At 47.9% G+C, this 22,642-nt stretch overlaps 1 protein-coding gene across 1 annotated transcript in view; it reads right to left on the bottom strand.

The window, feature by feature from the left end:
- RFTN1 (raftlin, lipid raft linker 1) overlaps window positions 1–22,642 on the bottom strand; it is a 186,468-nt gene that overhangs the window by 158,838 nt on the left and 4,988 nt on the right. The window contains exon 2 of the mRNA XM_045856862.1: window positions 10,669–10,821. Coding sequence (XP_045712818.1) covers window positions 10,669–10,813 — 145 coding nt within the window. The 5' untranslated portion in view covers window positions 10,814–10,821. The remainder of the gene's footprint in view (window positions 1–10,668; window positions 10,822–22,642) is intronic.

The raw sequence follows: 22,642 nt of genomic DNA, 5'->3' as shown, positions 1-22,642 counted from the left end.
GGGGATGTATGCCCCACGTGTGCTGGCCAAAGCCATAGTTCTGAATGCCCGTGAGCTGAGCCATGGCCTCCTGCCCTGGCCAACTGGGAAGCACACAGATACTCAATAACGAAGGTCCTGGCCAAGAAGGGGCTGTCTGCAAACCTCAGATGACTGGCCACAAACTTCTTGGCCAGCAAGAAACTGTCCCATGGACCCATCTCTCATTCCTCTTCCTTCAGAGGAGCCCAGTAACTTCCCAGTCAACACTCGTTTCCATGCATGCAACCTCTCATCCCCAAATCCATCCTTCCCTCCTGTGCCCTCCTCTGCCCCGCTCTGCAGTGGCTGGCCATCCCCAGGGGCTGGGCTCTCAGAGAAGAGAGCCTGGAGGAAGAGAAGCTTTTCCTAGACCGTGAAGGAGAGCAAGGACCCAGATACACCATGCGGGTGGGTAAGAATGGCAGCTCTCCACATGGGGAAGAGTACATGCAAAGGCAGCGGGGAGTGAATGCATGGTTCCGTTTCAGGAACAGTGAGCAGGTTGCTGGGATCCCTGCTGGGAGATCAGGGTACGAAAGGATAGGAGGGAGCCAGCTTGAGAAATGCTGGCTTTCCTCACAGACAGGCACGTAACGTTTTAGGGCACCCTGGGGGTTGGGTGACCACTGGGGACAGCTGGGTTTCAGTGACAGTGGAGATATGGAAGACTCAGATAAGGAGGATGATTTTGGCTGCCGGGAGGACATCCACTGCCCTGGGTCTAACCCAGTGGTTTTCAACGTGGTCCCCGTAACAGCAACAGCAAGTGGCAACGGTGCCTGGGAACCTGCTAGAAATGCAGAGCCCTGTGCCCCAGCCCAGACCTACAAAATGACAAATTCTAGGGGCAGGGGCTCAGCAACCTGTGTCCTAACAAGCCCACCAAGTGATTCAGATGCTGCTAAAGTGTGAGAACAACTGTTTGTACCGAGGCATCCTAACCAACACGATGTCACGCATACTCTCGGCATGCAGGAGAAAGAAAGCAGCCTTTGGGGTGTGGGGGCGACCTGCAGGAGATCCACACAGCCCCGGGGGCTGACGGGAAACAGAATCTCAGCACAGAGCCCACCTGAGGGTAACCAGTTGGGGTACCACACTTATACCAATCACCTGGCCCTTCACAAACGCACGCTCACTCATTCTCAGCCACGATGCACGCTGGCATCACCCGTAGTTTCAAAAATACTGTCTGTGTCCCTTCCCCAAGATTGGCTTAATTGGTCTGGGGTGCAGCCTGGGCATGGAAATCATTAAAGCAAAGTTTGAGAATCACTGTGCCAACCAGTATGTATTTTTAAGGAGTATGGCCTGTCGTTCCAAACTCATTATAAGTTACTTTATGGCAATAAATTGGGAGTTGGTCATAACATACAATTAGGTGTAAAAGTAATTATTGAATTTATTTTATACTTTAAAAAAATTTCGCGCCAGCCCTGGCTGGTATGGCTCAGTTGTTTGGGCATTTTCCCACAAACCAAAGGGTCGCTGGTTTGATTCCCAGTCAGGGCACATGCCTGGGTTGGAGGTTCAGTCCCCTGGGGCACATGAGTAAGGCACACAATCAAAGTTTCTCTCTCACATTGCTGTTTCTTGCCCTTTCTCCTTCCCTCTCTCTAAAATCAAAAATTAAAAAGAAAGAACACACCAGTATCATTTTTCCCTTCTATTTCCACTCAGATAAAAGAAATTTGCACTCCACCTAGTCTTTGAAGGCTCTCAAAGCGTGATCCCCAGACCAGGAGTATCAGCATCGCCTGGGAACTCGTTACAAATGCAGAGCCTCAGGCCTTGCCCCAGACCTCATGAATCAGAAACTCTGGGGCTGAAGCCTGGGATTCTGGGTCTCAAAGAGTCCTCCAGATGATTCTGAATCACCCTCAAGTTGGAGAACCATTCCTTCAAAGAAAGGATTCATCCTAAAGGCTTGTAGTTTTCCTCTGGAAGTGAACATTATTTCGGATGCTATGTTTAAACTTGCTTATCCACGCCCCCTTCCCAACCCATAAAATCCACAGTGCCAGGATTTATAACTGGCCATTGGGCACCCATGGTCTTAGCCCCAAAACACCTCAATGTGTTAATTTTTAGACATTAATGTAAGTTGTGATCCTTCTTCTTATATTAGTCTTTTTTCCTAATTGGGAAGAGAGATTAAAAGGGCAACTTACATAGACAATGATTATCAACTGCTTCTGCAGCTGTGTTTAGGGTCCAGTTGCCCAGGCTGGAAGTTCAATAACAACTGGACCCTGAAATGATCCGTTGCACAATGTGCACGTTTCGAAGAACGAATGTCGCCCTGTTATTATCATGACCACCCAAAACGGACATACAGAGCTTAAGACTAAAATGCTTGCAGCCAAAATCCCAGTATGAGCCTGGTCAGCAAATGCCAAACAAAAATTCCCAGAGGTCAGCTCTGAAAGACCTCATAGACAGGAAAACCACAAAGATGGGAATTTAAAAAATGTGGCAATGAGAACTGATCCTAGAAATGGTAACGCGTGTCATGGGAGTGCTTTACAAGCAGGAATTTGAGAGGAACCAGCTTGAAGAAGACATGCAATAAAGCATGAGTTACTTTTCAACGTTTTCACAGCGGAGCCCTTCCATTAAACTCACCACAGTGGGCAGGAGGTTCAGGGACTAAGAGAGCCCCAAGTGAAGGGTCCTCTGCTCGGTAAGAGGACTGTGTGTGCTGCAAACACCCAACCGCCAGGAGGCCCAGGCCAAGTGCCTTTCATAACGTCTCCAAACTCAAGATCTCAATTTATATATACTATGGAGGCGACTCCACCCGCCTCATCTGGTTGTTGTGAGCTGGTTTAAAATGAATTAATACAGCCCTGGCTGGTGTAGCTCAGTGGATTGAGCGCGGGCCGTGAACCAAAGCATCGCAGGTTGAGTCCCAGTCAGGGCACATGCCTGGGTTGCAGGCCACAGCCCCCAGCAACCGCACATTGATGTTTCTCTCCCTCCCTCTCCCTCTCCCTCTCCCTCTCTCTCTCTCTCTCTCTTCCCCTTCCCTCTCTAAAAATAAATAAATAAAATCTTTAAAAAAACAAAATAAAAAAATAAAATGAATTAATACAATGCTAGGTGCTGCATAAACAGTAACTCTAATTATTACATACAAAAAAACGAAGCTACTACCTCTCATACATTTTTGGAAGTGTAGAATGGTACAACTACTTTGGAAATCAGCTGGGTGGTTTCTTACAAAGGTAAACGCACGCTTATCAAACAACCCGGCAATTCCGCTCTTGCATATTTACTCAACAGAAATGAAAACATATGTCCTCACGAGGCTTCTTCACGAATGTTCATAGCAGTTTGTTTGATAATAGCCCCAAACTGGAAACAGCCCAAATGTTCAACAGGAGAGTGACTAAACAAACTGTAGCAAAACCACACAATAGAATACTCCTCAGAAACAAAAAGGAACGGGCTCTGAAACGGCAGGGGTGACTCACAGGAGCACTGTGCTGAGTTAAACAGAAGGTGTGACACAGAAGAATCTCTCCTGTGTGCTTCATTCCTGTTATCCTAACAGCAGCACAACGAATCTACAGGGACGGGAAGCAGATCAGCGGCTGTCTGGGGCAAGGGCTGGGGGAGAAGGATGGCAATACTCAGGGGAGATGGAGACATTCTGCACCTTTAGTGTGGGGTAGCTACACAGGTGTTTACACTGATCAAAACTCATGAGACCACACACTTACTATGGGCATGTTTATTTCAGATAAGTTATACCTCTATACAGCGATTTAAACAAATCTGACAATACTGTCAAAACCCGTCAATAGGCCTGACAGGTTGGCATGGAGCTCTCTCTTTTGTGTTCAGGACAAGAATTCTGGGTGAAGAGAGTTCAAACACTGGTCTCACTTACTACTTACTATCTGTCAAGGCAATTTCTTCATTCGGAAAAGAGAGGGAGAGGGAGAGAGAGAGAGAGAGAAATATGGTATCTTCCCTATGGACCTCAAAGCTACTTGGATGATTGAGTGACCATGTTATTTGAAAATGCTTTAAAGCAGAATCGAGAGTATTCAGCTGTGTGGCCCTCATGCCAGCCAACCAGGTGCGCGGCAAATCCACGTCCTCCTCTACTAGCCACTCTCCCTCACCTGCCAATCAGACCCTGGGACCCAGTCCTAGTCTGTCTTGACCCAGCCCACTTCTCTGGTCCTGGCTGCAATGCACTCAACTGAGAATACCTTCCTCTCTTGACTGATGATGGCAATGGCTTCCAAATGGTTTCCTTTCCCCCAGTTATAGTTTCCATCCTTCTTCATTCTAAAGCCAGAGCGGGCGTTTCAGAACATGAATTTGATCAAGTCACCTCTCCCCACTTTAAAAACCTCAGTGCTCTTGAGAGAACCTAGACTCCTCAATCCAAGACCTAAGACCTTTAGTCATCTGGCCCCCACTTACTTCTCTCAAAAGCCATACTCTCACCAAACTAAATTGCTGCCAGCTGACCATGTGCACGGTTTGTCTCTGGGTTCCGGTCCCTCCCATAGGTTTTCCCTTTTACCTCAAAACATCATCTCCTTCCACCCTCATTCTTCTGCCCAGCTCACTCCAAATCCACCTGCAGATCTCAAGCCTTCCTTGACACGCACGCCCTTCCAAAAGGACTGGGGGCTACCACGTCCCCTCTATCACCAGCACTTTAGCACTGAGTACTACAATCACCTGGTTCTTCATTTTTAAGAGATTTTGAACCAATCTAAACAAGTGGACTAGGCCATTGAATCGTGTCCCTTCAAAATTCAAATGTAAAAGCCCTAACCTCCAATGTGACTGTATTTGGAAAAAGGAAGCAATTTAAGTTAAAGGGCGTCATAAAGGGGGGGGACTCTAATCTCATAGGATTAAAGTCCTTGTAAGAAGAGGCAGTAGAGAGCTCCCTCTCTCTCGTTCTCACTCTCAGCCCTGCGAGGGCACAGCAAGAAGGCGGCCTTCTGCAAGACAGGAAGACAGCCCTCACCAGAAACCCGCCGCGCTGGCCCCCTGATCTCGACCTTTCTACCTCCAACTCTTTCTGCCTCTGGCTCTGAGAAAACAAACGTCTGTGGTGTGAGCCGCCCGCTCTGTGACACGTTCTGGCAGCCGAGCTCAGACAGCCAGGATCAACCTCCCGTCTGGTTCCCCTTACGTCCTGTAGGACTCGACACCCTGGCCCCAGATCGGCATTCAGTAAATATTGGTGGTATCGATGACCTGATTTTCACGATCCCTAGAAAACCCAAGGGTAAACTTCCATAATAAAAAACAATACATTAATCTGAATTAGAGCTGTGGATTCAGGACTCAGGAGGGACCTGAATTGTCCCCCCTTGAAAACAGACTGGAGCAGCCCAACAGAACGTCCCGCAGTGATGAAGTGCTCTCTGTCTGCACCACCCAGCACGGCAGCCACGGCCACAGGCAGCTGCTGGGCACCTCAAGTGTGGCTAGTGTGGCAGAAGAACTGAATTTTAAATGTTATTTAATTTTAGTTAATTATGACACTTAAATAGCCATATGGCTGGTGGGTCCTGCACTGGTCAGTGCCGGACTGGAATGTTTCAGCAAAGATTGAACTCTGGGCACTGGCCTCATTAAACAGACCACTCACTGTGCCGACTGTCCCCGGCAGCGGGCACATGCGAAGAGCAGCCGGTTCTCACGGAGCCGCCGCAGGTGGCTTTCAGGTGGTGTTTGAATGGCCTAGCGCAGAGAAACTGGCAGAACGCACAGGTAAGACGGGACAAACAAGGCACCGTTCTGCAGAAATTGCAACGCTTTACGGGCCTCCACCTGCGGTGAAACCCACCAGAGGGCAGGTTCATCCCTTGGTGCCCAGCGTTAACTGCAAATATAAGGCCCAATCACATCCCCCAGAATTGAGATTTTTGGCAGCTCATGTGCTTCACTGCGAGATTCCTGCTGTTCTTCCCCTCTGCCAGCCCTGCAAGTGACGCTGCAGGTTCCAGTGTCATCCACAACAGCACGAGCTCTGAGCAAGGCACAAACAAAACGGTGCTGTCATCTTGATGTTTTAAAAGCGCACATGGTCCCCTTCCTGTCTAAGCCACCAGGTGGAATTGGGCCAACACCCTCTCCCCAACTTACAATTTGTTAAAAGTCTGATGAGCATCTTCTCTGGGAAAAATAAGCAGATCAAGTGCTACTTAAAAATCTCCTGTGGCCACCACCATATGGAAGAGGAATATTCTTATGTTCCTCTCAATGATAACACAAGTCTCCTATCAAGAATGTTCTAACTGGTGTTAGGGCCCATTTGTCTAGCACTTTGTTTGTAGTTTATAAGGCCCAAGAGCTTTGATGCCCAAGAGGCCTAGGCTCAAATTCTGCCCTAGTCACTTCCCAGCACTATATTTTTCAAAAAGCTTCTTACTCTCTCTGAATTTCTGTTCCCTCAACAGCAAAAAAGACATGAGGGAACCCACATACCTCACTGGGTAACATGAGCATGAAATGACATCAGAAGCCACACAAAGACAAATGTCCACAGCAATTTAATTTGTAAACACCAAAAAAACTGGAAAACGGCCCAAATGTTTATCAGCAGATGAACAGGAATGAACTAATTGGTCCCTCCGTAAAAGAGAATACCACTCAGTGATAAAACAGGAATGAACTACTGACACACGGAACAACATAAATGAATCTCAAAATAAGTAAGCTGAATGGAAGAAGCCAGGCCAGACTATTTATAGCAAGTTCTATAAAATAAAATCAGTGGCAGAAGGCATGACAGAGGTCAGATGATTGGTTGTCTGGGAACAGAAAGGTAGGGAAAAAGGAGGGACTGCAAAGGAGCAGGAGGAAACCGTTGGGGGAAAGGGAAGGTTCTGCATCTTGACGAGACGGTGGTTTCGCAGGCTGACCCTGTAAATACTTGCAGTGCTTCAATTATACTTCGACAGCATTGAAAAGTTAGGGGGAAAATCAGGTCAGGAATATAATGCCCCATCGTAGGACTTGGCACATCATAGGCTCCCCACAAACGTTGGCTCCGTTCTGGAGCATTAACGAATGATCCCGTTAGAACTTCTGGAAAAGAACTCGAGAGGCCGCCAGGGAAACCAGTCGGTATCCGCGGCATTCACTCTGCAGGCATACTAGAACCCGGCCAGTCGGACACGCTGTGCTCAGCCAGGAAGCGTGAGTGAGAAAGAAGAGCAGAGAGGTGAGCCAGGCTTGGTCTCAGCCCTCGAGGAAACACAAGTGTAATATATAATGTAATAAAGTGCCACAGGATGATCCTGACAAACTACTGGCATGCAGAAAAAAGTAATCCTGACAGGATGGATGTCAAGAAGGAGCAGGAGTCTGGTGAGCAGTGAGGGGGTGGGGCAGGCCGTGGGCTAATCAGGAAGCCGAGAAATGAGGGTCCTAGGCAAGGGGTGAGGGGAAGCAGACAAGGCCAAGGCCACAGCACATGTCCTCCTGGAGACAGTTGGGGGAGGGTCTGCAAAGGGCCAGACCAAGCCTCAAAAAGCCCTGAGCACCAGCAGGAACCTCCACTTCATCCACACAGGGGAACCAGCCACAGGGTTCAGCCTGCCCAGATTTGTGTTTGGCACAAACAGGTCCTATCTAGAAGGCCACAGAGCAATTTGTTGAGAGTTCTAACATTCCTATCTTTCAACTCAATAATTCCAAAGGAAATAATCAGAAATATGCACAAATATTTATGTCCAGCCTGGCTTATCACAACATTATTTATAACAGCCCGAAGCCCAAAATAACTCTAATATCCACTGAAAGGGGACTGCTAAATAAATTATGGTATGCTGAATGATTAAACCATGTATAGCCATTAAATCATATTTTTGGAACATATGGAACAACAGGAGGCACGCCTCGCTATAAAATGATAAGTTGCTAAAATGCAGGATAGAAAAATATACATTGAGTATTCATTTAACAAATATTTATTAATGTCTACTGTGTGCCAGGCATTGTTTTAAGGACTGAGATGGAGCAGAGGATAAAACAGACACGGTCCCTGCACTGTGCTCCTTAGGAGGCCTTCTATCTCCTCTCGAAGGAAAGCAGACAACAAACAGAGAGACAGATAACAATGAGCAAAATACAGCAAGTAAGATGGTAAGAAGTGCTGTGGAGAAAATCAAGAGGGGAAGGCATGGGGATTGGAGGATAGATGGCAATTCTATTCTTTTTTTCACTGCTTTTTAGAGAGAGGAGGAGAAACATCAATGTGAGAGAGAAACATAGATTGGCTGCTTTCTTGCAAGTGCCCTGACCAGGGCTCGAACTTGCAACCTTTCAGTCTACAAGACAATGTTCCAACCCACTGAACCACACTGGCCAGGGCTAGGCAGAAATTTTAAAAAGTCAGGGAAAATTCCTACAGAGAAGGGGGATAAGAGTTTGAGTGAAGGGTATACCTGGGAGGACTTCCAGGCAGAGGCAACAGGCAGTGCCAAAGCCCCGAGGAGGCCCAGGGACTTCTGGAAACATCAAGGCACAGCGGCAGGACACGCAGGACCAACAGCGGGAGAAGGAGGGCAGAGGGAAGCCAGGGTCCCTGGGGGTGAGGGGGCCACGGCAGGGCCGTGAGCAGAAGGGCGATGCGAACGCTAGGACAAGCGCTGAATGCAGGGAGGTCGGTTGGGATTTTTAAAAATGTTTCCCTAACATTTTATAATGGGTATAAGTTCATTTCATAATCAGAAAAAGAGACAATTGAATCAAAAAGAGCACAACGCAGAAAACAGTGCGGGTGCTGTGAGTGGGGCACAGCGAGGCAGATGGACGGACAGACAGACAGACGAGGAGGGTAGGGAAGGAACTCGGGCAAGGACGCAGTGAGAAGACAGGGGGTCGGCACCCATCAGTCTTCTCAGTAACAGAAGGAGTAAACCACAGCGCTGTATGTATATATGTAGGTATATTCACACACACACACACACACACACACACACACGGACGCATGTATATGTATACAAACAATTGCTCCATAATTGCAGCACCTTGACAATCAATTTGTAATATCTCCATATATTTCCTTCCCATCTTTCTTCCTATACATGCTTGTGGTGTTTTTCCTTAATCATTCTAAATACAATGCCTAGGATGTCATGAGCACTCAAATATTCACTGAACAAATAAATGATGGGTAACCAGACACTCCAAATAATTTTGTGTTTGGATTTGTTCGTGTTATATCAGCTCTATTCCAAGCATTTTCAGAAGCAGCTTTACTGGGCATGGGTGACATGACGGAATGGAAACTGTGGCTAAGGAGGCCTGGTCACAGAGGACGAAGGTGTCAAGTTCAGCTGTTTAAGAGGATGGCGGTAACATTACTCATCACGGGTGCCAGCAGAAAGCCATCTGATGAGGCAGTAGCTGGGTACAGTTTGGGGGACTAGGAGGGGTACACAGAAGGTGCCCGCAGAGACACCCAATATGCATCTCTCTCTGGACTCGGGAGCCTTGCTCAGCATGTAAGTGGTCACCGCAGGAGTGGTCCAGGAGGAGGAAGAGGAGTGGCAGTAATACCCTACTACGTGCCACACTGACCCTACTATGTGCCACACATTGAGCTCGCCCCTTCTAATCATCACAGCCGCCCTAGGAGGTGGATATGCACTTGCTCATCAGATAGCTGAGGACGCTGCAGGCCCAGCCATGGCCCAGCTACTCCACAACAGAGCCAGGACGCACACCTGCGAACATGAGGGCTTGTCCCATGAATTCTCTTTCTGTTACTAGAAGCCTAAAACACACTCAAAGCCCAGGGAGGAGGTGTCTTAAGATGCTTTAGTTTTGTAGCACCTGGTTTTTGCTCCCGACTTCCAGGCCCCCCGACCCCTGCTGCCCCAAAAGGAAGAATGCTCCTTTCCTCTTCTGAAAACATACTTTATGTGTTTTCCGACTCACAATAACAGCGTGTTGAGTTTTTTCCCCCATGTGTATGAGTCTTCTCTGTCACCAGGTGAGCAGCTCCAGGGAACCTTCTCCCTAGAGCACCAGCCCCATGCTCTGCACAGTGAGTGCTATGCACAATGAGTGTTCAGCAAACGCTCTGGGATGACAGCATGGACCACCCCACTTGCCAGTCACCCCAGCACCAGTGGGATGCTGGTGGTGGCAGCTACCCAGAAACCCTCTGGCTCAGGCGAGGCAAAGCCAAGCCCAGATTGATAAGCACCCTTGAAAGGCGGCGGAAGAGTGTGCAGGTGAACTTGGCTGGACAGACAGACGGTGTCAGTGTTAGATAAGGCAGGTTTCCCTTTCCACGTGCTTGGCATGAACCTCGGTCTGCAAACAGGTTGGCCCATAGGCCAAATTCAGCCCACTCAGGTGTACTAGTTGGCTCATGTATGGTTTTAATTTATTATCATTTGAATTAGTCACTATCTTTTAAATTGTGAAAGGGGGAAACCCTTTTCCCCCCAAAAATCTGGATTTCTGTAACAGTCCCCTTGGGACAGGCCCACCCTGCCCACCTCCCCAGTATGTCCATGTTGGGTCCCCCCTTGCCCCACACTGATCAGGCAGCCTCAGCCGAAGACCCTGCCCAGGGCGGGGCTGCAGTGTGAGGCGGGACCCAAGCTCACCCGGCACCAGGAGCACCGGGCGGGCGCCTGTACTCACCAGCACTCAGGGTCGTGAACTCCAGGAAGCGGTATTCATAGGACACATCTATCTTGGTTTCCACCTGAGGCCTCTTCAAAGTCGAATAGATATTTCCAGGCCGTCTGTCATCACGCTTCTCTAACTTGTTCAATCCGCAACCCATCTCAGCAGCTGCCAGCAAAAGGGGAGGAGGAGGGAGTTGGAGAGTGATTTTGTTTTTTGAGATTTTGTTTTTAAACACCATAGCATAAAAAGACCTCATAATTTCCCTGAAGGACACATTAAGGACCTCAGCCTTTACGGTAACTAGAGTGTCTACGACCCGCGTACCAGACGACCTTGTGCTCTGCACCCAGGCTGGCTCCTCTCCTCTCAAGACATCACTACCAGCTATCCTGTGATTTTTTTAAAAAAATGTCACCGAAAGCATACCTGCTGTACAGCTCTTTTTCATTATCTGAGGACAATCCTACCTCCGAGTGCCTCAGTTCCACTATGATCTGTGTGTGTGGTTTAAAAATGGGATCTAAAGAGCCATACAGTGCATTATTGTGTCAGCCCATCTTAGAGAGAGAGGGAGACAGACAGGGAGAGAGAGAGGTGTCGCCTTCGCTGCGGTTGCTAAGAGAAAATGATAAGTTGTTGTTACAATTTCCAAACTCCAAAGTCCTTTCTCCCCTCAACAGTAATTGTTCAGACAGGAGTTTATATTCATGAAACATGTCCAAAAGGAGATGGCAGCACTTTTATGGGCCTTGTCTACAGGTCCCGCTTTTTTCTTTTTTAGACCAAACCCCAGGAATAATGCCACGCTGCCACACTCTTAGAGAGTCATTTTAGACCGACATAAAAACTGGCTGAACACTAATAGCAGGGCTAGAGAAACTGGAAGCAGAAATCTATGTGTGTATTCGAGTGAAGATGCATAGCCACAGTTTGAAAAGAAAATGGGGAAATGTTAAAATAACGTGCATACTAGGGTGGCTGAGCTTTCCGTCTTCCAGGGGGCGGAAACGAAGGGTCTTCGTTTATTTATTCGGGCAGAATGACTTTCACAAAACGACTTGTCACCCCCTCTCCCTCCCCCTCCCCAGACTTCGGGGTGTGGGGAGGAGGTATTTTCCTGTTGTGCACCGCCACGCATGACCGACGCTTCCCCCTCCCCGGGGTGCTGGTGCTGCCATCAGAACATATTTCACAAAAATTTTCACCGGCCAAGAATATCACAAACAGAAACGTGGTAACCGCTTCCTTTTGGAGATAAGAATTTCCTTTTGCTCCATCCATTCACAAGGTACCCAGCTTCCTAAGGCAATTTGGCAAAGTCCAGAAAAAACAAAATGAACCTCAGAAAAGGGGGGGGGAGAGGGTGGCGAAGCGACAAGCAGGCTCTACTTTTCAGTAAGTAAAAGTCTAGAAGGATGGATGAGAACAGGAAGGCTTACTTATGCCTTAATAAGGGAACATTAGCGTCCAAAGGGCCGGAGCAGACATGATTTATGTGCAATCTGCATGAACTGATTACTTGTAAAATACTCTACTTCTGCAAATTTAATGGCTGATTTGTACAGAGGCTGCATACTTAACTGCTAGAAAGCAAGCCGGCTGGCATCTGCTTGGACAAAGCAGAATGAAAATGGAGAGGGGAGGTTCCTAAGTACTGGGGACCAGGTAGCCCTGGTGAAATGAGCACTGTTACCACCAGAACAGAACTGAAAATAACCCAGAGGCTCACCAAGTCACTCACTTCCTGAGAAGGATGGAGTGTTTGAGAATCTCCAAGAAGAAGCCTCTTCCTCAAAAATCCTCCCATTCTTGTTATCCTGTTAGGGAAGTCCTAGCATTAGAGATTCATTGCTTTGAAACCAGACTCACTCTATCACAGCATCTCTTTGGAAACTACAAAAACCTCCATACAAAGGGCAACAAACTAAGCTCCAGGTAGCCACTAACACTTTAGTCTGATTAACAGTAATTTCTTCTATTTCGGACTGGTTCCCTGACAGCAGAAAAAAAGGAGGAGAGGGTTACCCACATGAGTAAGAAAGATTCAGGCAAGGCTGGGGCAGGTGGAGGCGGAGGGGTGCCAAGGAACATTAGGAAGACTCTCCCAATTTGAAACTTTGAGTTAAGGTTTCAATCAAACTGTCCCAAACTTGAGGTCTCTGCCAAGTTCCCTCCAAAGGGCACTGTGCTTGTTTCAAGGATATGATGCAGTCCTAGGCAAATCATTTATGCCATCAGTCAGAGATAAGATAAACAGTACCAAACAGTAACAAAACTGTGATATCAGTGAATCTGTGGGATCTCAAACGTTAGAGACTCATTTCTTTGGAGTGTGTGCAACCCTGGTTAAGCAACTGCTCTTACAGCACTGATCTCTCTGGAAAAGGAGACATGCAAAGAAGTTGCTGGCCACCAAAACCTGAGTGTGAATTAGCACCTCTCACTCTTTTGTGTCCAAGACCCTCCTGTGTTCCTTTTAGTTCCTTCTTTCATTCTTCTACCCAACACCCACCCCCGTCGAAACAGAAAAGACTTTTACATCAGTCCAAGAATATAGTCACTATATTCAGTCACTACTGTGCTGAAACAAGTCACAGAAATGTAGCTTACAAAAAGAGAGAAAATAGGACACTGTATCATAGTGCCTTACATTATTGTCGAGTTTCATAAACTTTACTGTTCACTATAGGAGGTTTCCAAATCATGCTCACATGAGAATCTCCTAAGATGCTTGGGGCAAAAGCTGGGTCTGGGCCTTTGAGAGGTGGGAAGGGAGAGGGGAACAGGCTTGCCCAACACAGGCAAGATGATTTCTGGTGTGGCTGCACTCACTCCCTCCTGTCGACAACATTCGGGCACATCTTCCTCAGGGGTCAAAGCCTCTAGCTAGTCAGGCAGAAGGTAAATGATAAACAGGATGGTTTTTAAATGTGGTCCCCAAGCCCTCTGACACTGCTGTTACCCAGGTGGGGTCTACATCACCCCCTCGGAGCCTGGGCTCCATGACTGCTGGACCATCAGAGCACGGCGGAGCGACAGAACCGGTTTCTGGATCCGGGAACTGGGAGCACCCACTGCCTGCATCTTGGGACGTCTACTCTTGAAACCCAGCCACCCTGCCATGAGGAAGCCCAAGCAGCCCCAAGGAGAGGCCCATGTGGAGAGGAACCGAGAGCCAGCACCAACTTGCCAGCTGCCTGGCCAGGGAGCCACTTAGGGAGCCACTTTGGGAGCAGAGACATGCTGTTTCCTTCAAGACCTGCCAACACAGAAGATTCCTGAGCAAAATACACCAGTATTGCTGTTTTAAGCCTCTGGGTTTTAGGGTGGTTCATTATGCAATCTGTAACTCACACCCCAAGTTTGCTCAAAATGACCCCGGCCAGCCACCTCCTTGGTCAAGTGCCCAGGGAGGCTGGCCTGCAGAGAGGGGCCCTGTTTTAGCTCTTCACCCTTGGGAGGATATCTAGGTTGTTTCCAGTTTGCGTGGATGAATAGAATGGCTATAAACCTCCATGGAGAGGTTTTTATGAGGCGTTAAGTTTTTTCTGTAGGGTGACACCTAGGAGTGGGATTGCTGGGCGGTATTGTACGTGCAGGGTCCTGTCAATGAAGAACAAGTCCCTTTACACACTCAGGGTGGCCAGATGCTGACCCCGCCAGAGGCATGGTGGAGGATGAGACCCTCTTGGGGACCAACAGACTGGCCCCTCCGCCTCTGGTTCGCTCTGCGGCGTCAGCTCAGTGAGTGAAAACGTGAGCAGAAGTGCCACTCGCAGTCACTTCTCCTTTCGTTGTTGTCGTCTATTATGTAAAGGACACATGCTAAAGTCACCTGTGCGTGACGGAATGTTCCCAGTGCTTTTCCATGGCCCGTCCAACCCCTACCGCTCTGCCCCTCCAAATTCCTATAGTCACTTCACATCGACACCTACTGTGAGTCAGGTTATATGTTTTATGTGTGAGTTGACTGTTGGATAAGCTTTGATTATTTGACAATCATTTGTCAAATGATTTCCTTCTTTTTATCTCTTTGCCTTCCCAGGGGACATCCCTGGAGCCATGTGTATGGCATGGTACCTTGGTAGCATCAAGGTACCAAGAAAAACCATCCATGAGGTCTTAAAAGGCAGAGGACACAGAGGAGGTCTTTTCCCATTCCTGTGGTAAGACAGTAGGAAAAGAGCCAAATATACTTAGGCCCTGGCTGGTGTGACTCAGTGGACTGAGTGCCAGCCTGTGAGCCGAAAGGTCACCAGATCAATTCTGGGTCAGGGCACACGCCTGGGTTGCAGGCCAGGTCCCAGGTTGGGGGGCGTGTGAGGGGCAACCTATCAATGTATCTATTGTACATTGACGTTTCTCTCCCTCTTTTTCTCCCTAATAAATAAAATCTTAATTAATTAAAATTTTATTTAATGCTTGATTTAATTAATTTAATTGTATTACTTAAGTTAATCTTTCATTAATAAAATATATAAATCTTAAAAAAATATATACTTAGAGTCATCTGGCAGAAATTGGCTGAAAGTAATTAGGAACTGGATGCTGACTAGGGAAGAAAATAAAGTCATCACCAGGAAGTCCTGAGACCCAACCGCAATGAGAGGATGCACATTAGACGTTGCAAATGGCCATGAAGCAAAGACCCCTCAGATGGTGACATTCTGGAAAATCAGTTCTTTTTGCATTAAACCTAGAATGGGGTATGTCTTTGGTACGTAGCAGACCAGCTTCATGCAAAAATTTTCAGCTCTATGAGAGAGGGAACTTATGTTCCAAATTCATGCAGTCATTCATTCAACGTGCATTTGGTGAGGTCTGCTTTGAGTCAGGGGCTCAATTAGGAAATACAAAAAGGGGGAGGTCAGGCCCTGCCCTCAAGGAGATGCAAAGTGGAAGGAGGAGAAAGGCAACGAGCAGATAGATGCACCCAGAGCAGCGAGGCTGGCTGCTCGGGAAATCTGGGCGGAGTGCAGGGCATTCAGAGAGAACTACTGTGACAGAAACAGAGAGCACACCGCCACAGACTGGCCTCAGAGAAAGCTGATCGGCAACGGGGCACAATGTCCTGTGTCGTTTTAAATGTTGAAATTTATTTTTTTTAATTTTAAAAGGATTTCTAATTTGTTTCTGAAATGCTTCCCAAGATGCCTATAAAACACTGAAAAAAAAAAACCAAACACTTCAAAAAAGATTGCCTCCTTAAAAGATGATTTTTCAGCGAGGTTTTAAAAAAACCTGAGTTTAAAGATTCATTTTTTTCTTATCAACGAGCGTGCACACATTTAAATAATGGGGGCAATAAATGTAGTTATATTTTCAAATACAAATTAGTTTCATTAAGAGTGAGCCCTCATTTAGCACACTTGCCACTAATCTGAGGCAAACTGTAAAACTAATTTTAACAATTGCCAACAGCTCATGACAAGCAAGCAGAGACAGGGCAATTATGGGCAACGATGCTGGATGAGCTGGCGAACTCATTTTTTTATTTCTACACTCGAATCCTGTCTTTGAAGACGGGAGTGCGTTTAGTACATCATCCAGTCACCCAAAGTAAGAACTGATGATCCAGACGGGTAATATTTTACAGAATAGGGTTGTCACTCTCAACCCAGAAACGTAAGTGAAAACTTCACAACTCAGTCAACTGATCAGATGGTGTCAAGCAAAATTTCAGACAGAAACCCAAGGATAACTAAAATTTATTGAAAGTGCTCCTGATTTGATGTCAAATAAAAGAACTATCTCTCTGAAACCGTATGGTTGTGTGAGGCCACTTTTAAACGTCTACGTGTATAACCATATAAAAATCCACATTCTTTTTTTAACTGGCAGGACACAGGCCACAGTGCTCACAGAACTTCCCTCTGGTTCACGAGACTGTGGATGACGTTCTTTTTATGGTTTCCTCTATTTTTCAAGGTTTCTGTTGTGCATGCATTATTTTCCTAGTTGAAAACAGGAAGAGGGTATTACAGCTCGGCCCTCAGTAATCCTCCTGGTACTGATGAGAGATTCCCGCCGCACTGAATAGGGCTTACATCTGTATAGCCATTGGGATATTGCAGAAAGGAAGAGGGTGATGGCCAAGGCTAGGCTACAGGAGACACGTGGGGTCTACTTGGCATTCTCTCGGATTGCTCAGAGAGCAGCCCTGTTAACGCTATGGAGAAGTCCCCAGGGCAGGGAACTGAAGCCTCAGCCAACAGTCAGTACTAACTCAGCACCCACCTGGAAGCAGATCCTTCAGCTCCAGAGTAGCCTTCAGCCCACTGATATATTTTTTTAATTTTTATTTATTGATTTGAGAGAGAGGAAGGGGGAGAGAGAGAAAACGCTGATTTGCTGTTCCACTTATTTATGCATTCATTGGTTGATTCTCATACATGCCCTAACTGGGGCCAAACCTGCAGCGTTGGCATATGAGGTCTGCGCTCTAACCAACTGAGCTACCTGGTCAGGGCCCAGCCGACATCTCAACCACAACCTCATGAGAGACCCTGAGTTAGAACCCACCCAGCTAAGCTGCTTCTGGATTTCCAACTCACAGAAACCCTCTGAGATAAAACATGTTTATTATTGTTTTCGGCTGCCAAGTTTGGGAGTAATTTGTTGCACAGAAAAAGATAAGGAATACAAAGGGTATTTACATTATCAAAAGAAAACACTTGCTTACCACCCCACCCCCATCCCACACCCACATCCCAGCGGATTTCTTCTGCAGACAACCTTTCTGCATCCTCCTAGTCTGTGTCACAACCCCGCTCAACTAAAAACCTGCCACTCAAAATGTGGTGCTCAGATGGGTGGCACTGCCATCCCTGGGAGCCTGCAAGAAATGCAGAACTCAGGCCCCACCCAGGCCTGTGAGTCAGAATCTACTTTTCAAGAAGTGCTTCAGAAAAGTCAGAATCCCAGGCACGTTTGAGAAATTCTGGGCCGTGACAATGGTTCTCAATCTTGGTTGCACTACGGGAATCATCTGGAGAGCTGTTTTATTGTCCTGGTGCCCAGGCATTTGGGGGTGGACACTACACATCAGTATTTCTTAAAGCCCTCTATGTGATTCTAACTGGCAGCCAGAGTGGAGAGCCAACTCCCTAGGAGCAAAGCCAGTCTTTTCCCCATTCCTAAGCATCTCCAATTCCTAGCACCCAGGCTTCAGTGGGGCCCAGGATCTTTTGTAAGCCTCTTAACCAGGGCTGAGAACCACAGCCCAGAGGAACGTGGCCCTGCTGATCCTCTTGGTTCCCCACCTTCCCAACTCCCGACTCTCTGTAGCTGAGACGCTCCCTTCCCAGACTCCCTGCTGCCTCCCAAACACAGGTGCACCCCTACATTTCTCTCTCCAGCCCTCTTTCTGTCGCTCTCTTAATATTATTTTCATTATAAGCCACTGACAGCATATGGATACAGATAAAAACAAGACATCTACGTGTCTGCTACCTGGATCTCACAAATGCTTACATTTTCCATTATTTGCTTCACAACTTCATTTCACAAGAAATACGACCTTTCAGAGCAGCCCTTCTGACCTTTCTTGCTCCCCTACCCTCCAGTACCGGCTCTGACTCTTTCTTCCAGTCCTTGTATCACAACCAGAACAAGAGCAGACAAAGGTTCCAAGACTCTCTGGTGGCACTAGACCTATAAAAGGCGCCCATAGTGTCTCAGCACATTTTTCACAGCACTCCCTAGACAAAAAAACAATATCTACAGTTCTACTTATGAAGCAGTCACATCCAAACAACTTAATAATTATGTCCAAACAACTTAGTAGCCTTTTGGAAAAAAAAAAAAAAAGAGCCCAGAAGTTGAAAGAAACTTTCCCCCCTCATTCTTAAGTTACCATGACGATGCCCTCATGGGATGCATGCCTCCGCTGGGCACTGAACCACTTCTTGAACCTTGGAATCACCATTGCCTGGTCCACCTTGGCTGTCTTAGCAACCCCCCAAAATCCAGCTTTGCAGAGACATGATGTCCTCCACAGGAACGTGCTGCTGTCTCATGTTGGGACTGTGAACTACCTCAAGCTAGTAGTGAGTGTGGGGTCCGACACATCAAGTACCACTGTCTTTCCTTCGGAAATGCAAAATATCCCCTGCCCCTGTCCCTGCCCCCACCGCGAGTGTCCTGTAGCACCTTGGGGTGCCTTTGTACAGAGTCTGGGAACCTCCAATACATGGTGCTGCTGCGTGTGCTCAGAGAAGTGGCATGGCCGCCCCAGCTCCCCCAGGGCTCTCGGAGCCTTCCTCACCGGCCTCACTCTCCTGCTGTAGGCGAGAACGCCAGTCTCTCCCCCAGCTCATCTTCCCTCCAAGTCTAGGTGGACACACACAAGCGCCTGTTTCAACACATTCACCTGGAACTTTCCCAGCACTTCCAGATGAACACGCCTGCCCCAAGGAGAACTCGACGTTTTGCCCAACCGACCTGTTCCTCCCCGTGTTTCTTGTTTCTGTGGGTCATACCGCTGCCCTCATGATATCCAGGCTCAAAATGCAGGGGATCGGCCAGCTCCTGCCATCGTCCTGTCCTTACACTCACCTGGCCAGGTGCCAAGGGCTAGTGGACATTTTCAATTCCGCCACTTCCTTCTCGGGCCAGCCCGCCATTTCAGGACTGTCAGAGGCCTTCCTCACATCCAGCTGCCCCTGGGCCCCCATCCATCTGACTCCTACTACCAGCTTCTGCCAGATTAACCAGTCTGCATTACGCAAGCGGCTCAAAGAGCATAAGTCACATCTGCTGCCAGCCTGGAGTCCTGAACCTCACCGCAACCTCCCTCCTTCCCAGCCCCATCTCCCATTGCTCCCCTTTCTGCACTGCGGAGTCAGGCTGGACTAAGCCCGTGGCACCCTTTCACTCCATTCCTGTACCTCCACTGGACCCACCACCTGGCACTCTCTTCCCTTCCATCTTGACCCTCTGTATTAGGGTTTTCCAGAAACACAAAGCCTATAGGCCAGGGTGTGTGGGGACACGGGGGTGTCTATATACAGAAACCATACAGAGAGAAGGCGGGGCAGAACTGTTTTCAGGAACTGGCTCGTGTCACTGCGGGGACTGTCAAGCTGGAAATCTGTAGGGCGGACCAGCAGGCCACAGACTCTGGGAAGAGCGGAAGCTGCAGAGCTGAGTCCCAAGGCAGTTTAGAGGCGGAATTCCTTCATCCTCATGGGGCCTCAGTGTTTTTTCTCACATCCCTCAAGTGACTGGATGAGGCCCACCCAGATTCTAGAGGATAATTTACTTTACTCAGTCTACTGATTGAAATGTTAATCACACCTAAAAAAAAATACCCCACAGCAACACCTACACTGATGTTTGACCAAAAACTAGGTACCCCAGCCTGGCCACGCTGACACAGGAAAACCATCACACCCCCCTTTACTGAGCACTTAGTGCATGCAAGGCCCTGTCTTAAATGCCGGGGACACCAAGGGAAACAAGAGAAAAAAGTAATAATAACAACCCTGCCCTCAAGGACCTTACCTTCAAGAGCAAACGAACAGACAATAAACAAAACTAAGAAATGAAGTTCAACTGCAGAAAAATAAGGCAGGGAGGAGGGATAGCAAGTATGAAGGAAGGCGATGCATTTTTTTAATGGGTGATCAGGGAAGGCTTCACCCAGATGGTGGCATTAAACAAAATCCTGAAGTTGCCAGAGGGAGCCACGGAGTAAGGGGGATGCTGTAGCGGGCAAGGTGGCGGCAAGTGCAAACCGACCAGAACATTCCAGGACCTGCCTGGTGAAGTGGCGGCCGTAGGCAGCACGTGAAGCGAGAGGTGTGGGAAGCAGATTGTATGGGCCGTGCTGTGCCTGGTGAAAACTTTGTAGGGGACAAAGGAGGGAAATTGGGATAACTGCAATGTCATAATCAATCAAGCATATTTAAAAAAAATTTTGGCTTTGCCCTGAGTGAGACAGCAGCCCCTGGAGGGTCTCCAGCGGGGGGAAGACATGATCACTCCGGCCATGGCTGGTCATGGGGAGGGAGACCAGATGAGGATGAGGTGTGAGCAGCAAATTCTGGCTATGTTTTGAAGGTAAAAAGTGGGATTTATTGGTGGACTGGAAATAGGGCATTAGAACAAAAGAGGGCATCCCAGACTCCTCCAGGGTTTGTGAGCTGAGCAACAGGAAGGCTGGGGTGGCCACCTTCTGAGACGGGCTGGCTGTGGGAGAAACAGACAGAAGTTTGCTTTGGGTGTGTCAACCCCGTCCCAGTGGAGGTGTGGGTGGGCAGCCGGAGGGGCCGGGCTGCAATGCCACGGACAGCAAACTTCTCCATGCAGCCATGGCATCTCCTTCACCCCCACCAGCAGCTACACCCAGTGCCCTACCCCACAGGCACACACAGAGTAGGAAGGATGCTCTCAGGTGAAGGATGGAGAGGGGCCTTTGGAAGATTTGCCCGTCACTCTCAAGTTCACCTTCTTAACTGTAGAGCACAGGGCGTGGGCGCAAAGCCTCTGGAGCCACATCGCCTGGGCTCAAGTCCCAGTGCCTCTCCCTCGAGGAAGCAACGTAACCTCAGTTTTCTCAACTTTAAAATGGGCACGGCTGCAGAATCTACTAGCAGGATAAAGACTAAATAAGGTAATAGTTAGCAGGGCTTAGAAGAGCTCAGACACATAGAAAAAGCAATATAAATGTTAATCATTACATTATATATTATATGATAAATGATATATTATTATATTATGTATTATTATATTATATTATATATATAAATATGTTATATTAACTGTTGCTGGCATGACTTGTTATCTACCATGAAGATCCCTTTTAACCTGCCTATACCCACAATTACACCACACTGAAAACAGTGCTTATAAAGTGTCTCAAAACACCAGAAAGATCCCAAAAAGACGTCTCTAAGTTAACAAAGTGTTTAAAGGAACAGTCCGATTCCTTGTACTTGATATTTCCGAAATCTGGTGATCCACGCCATGGTCAAGTTCCATTCCCCAGAGGCTGTGATTCGCCAAATCTCTTTCCACCCAAGTTCATGGATAATGCCCATTACAACAATTCCTCCCAATCCGAAGAATGTGGGGGCTATTCCATAAAACTCGAGTGGTTCCTCAAAAAGTGTTTCCTCGGAGTGAAATACAGTGCAGGGAGTTTCAACACACACGCACGTGCATGCGCGCGCGCACACACACACCCTAGAACACACGCAAAGAGCACACGCTGAGAGTGAAGGGGCCTGCCTGCCAATGGGAAACAGTGAGTTTAGTTGGAAAAGCCAAAGAAAGCTGTCCGTGAAGTGCAGCTGGCTTCCTGGTTGAAAAAGCGTGGAAACATCTAATATCATTTTACAGGGGAGCTGAAAAGCTGGTCAGCAGCAAACAGGCTGAGCAAAACACAGCTGATGTTGACTTCCCACCTGTGGCTGGTCCGGGTGCTCCCCACCTGAGGGCTGGCGTCCGCTTGCCTCGGAGCCTGATTCTGGAATAGTGTACAGCACAGAAGAGGAGAAAGCCACTTCCCCACTGGCCCATGCAGCCAGACACAGAAGCTGGCAGCCCCGTGCAGGACTCCCGACACCATAGGGACAGGCCAGACCAGCAACACCCCAAAGTGAGGCGGTTAAGTACCAAATGGCATCTCCTCCATCTCAGTCTTGGCAGGTAGCCATTACGCGTAGAATGCGACCTGATTTTTCTAGCTCTTTGGTTCTGGCCCCGCTGAGAGCGATTTTTCTTCCTGAATTCAGCCCAGGTAGGGAGTAAGCCATACAAATGCATATGTAAAAGCTGAACTGAATTCTTATTTGGAGAGCAAGGAATTAACAGGGCTCAAGCAGTGGCGATGGCTTGCCTGCTGGACCGGTCTTCTAAGACAAAGCATCTTGGTAAAATAGCAATGATATTAACAAAAGCCCCTTTTGGGGGCTCAGGAGGAAAAAAACCCTCAAATTTATGTCAAAAACAGAATGTGAATGAGAGGAAAGATCACACACAC

The sequence above is a fragment of the Phyllostomus hastatus genome, unplaced genomic scaffold (genome assembly GCF_019186645.2).
Source record: "Phyllostomus hastatus isolate PE091 unplaced genomic scaffold, TTU_PhHast_1.1 phas_scaffold_129, whole genome shotgun sequence".
NCBI lineage: Eukaryota > Metazoa > Chordata > Mammalia > Chiroptera > Phyllostomidae > Phyllostomus > Phyllostomus hastatus.
This window is presented reverse-complemented; position numbering and strand designations above follow the sequence as displayed.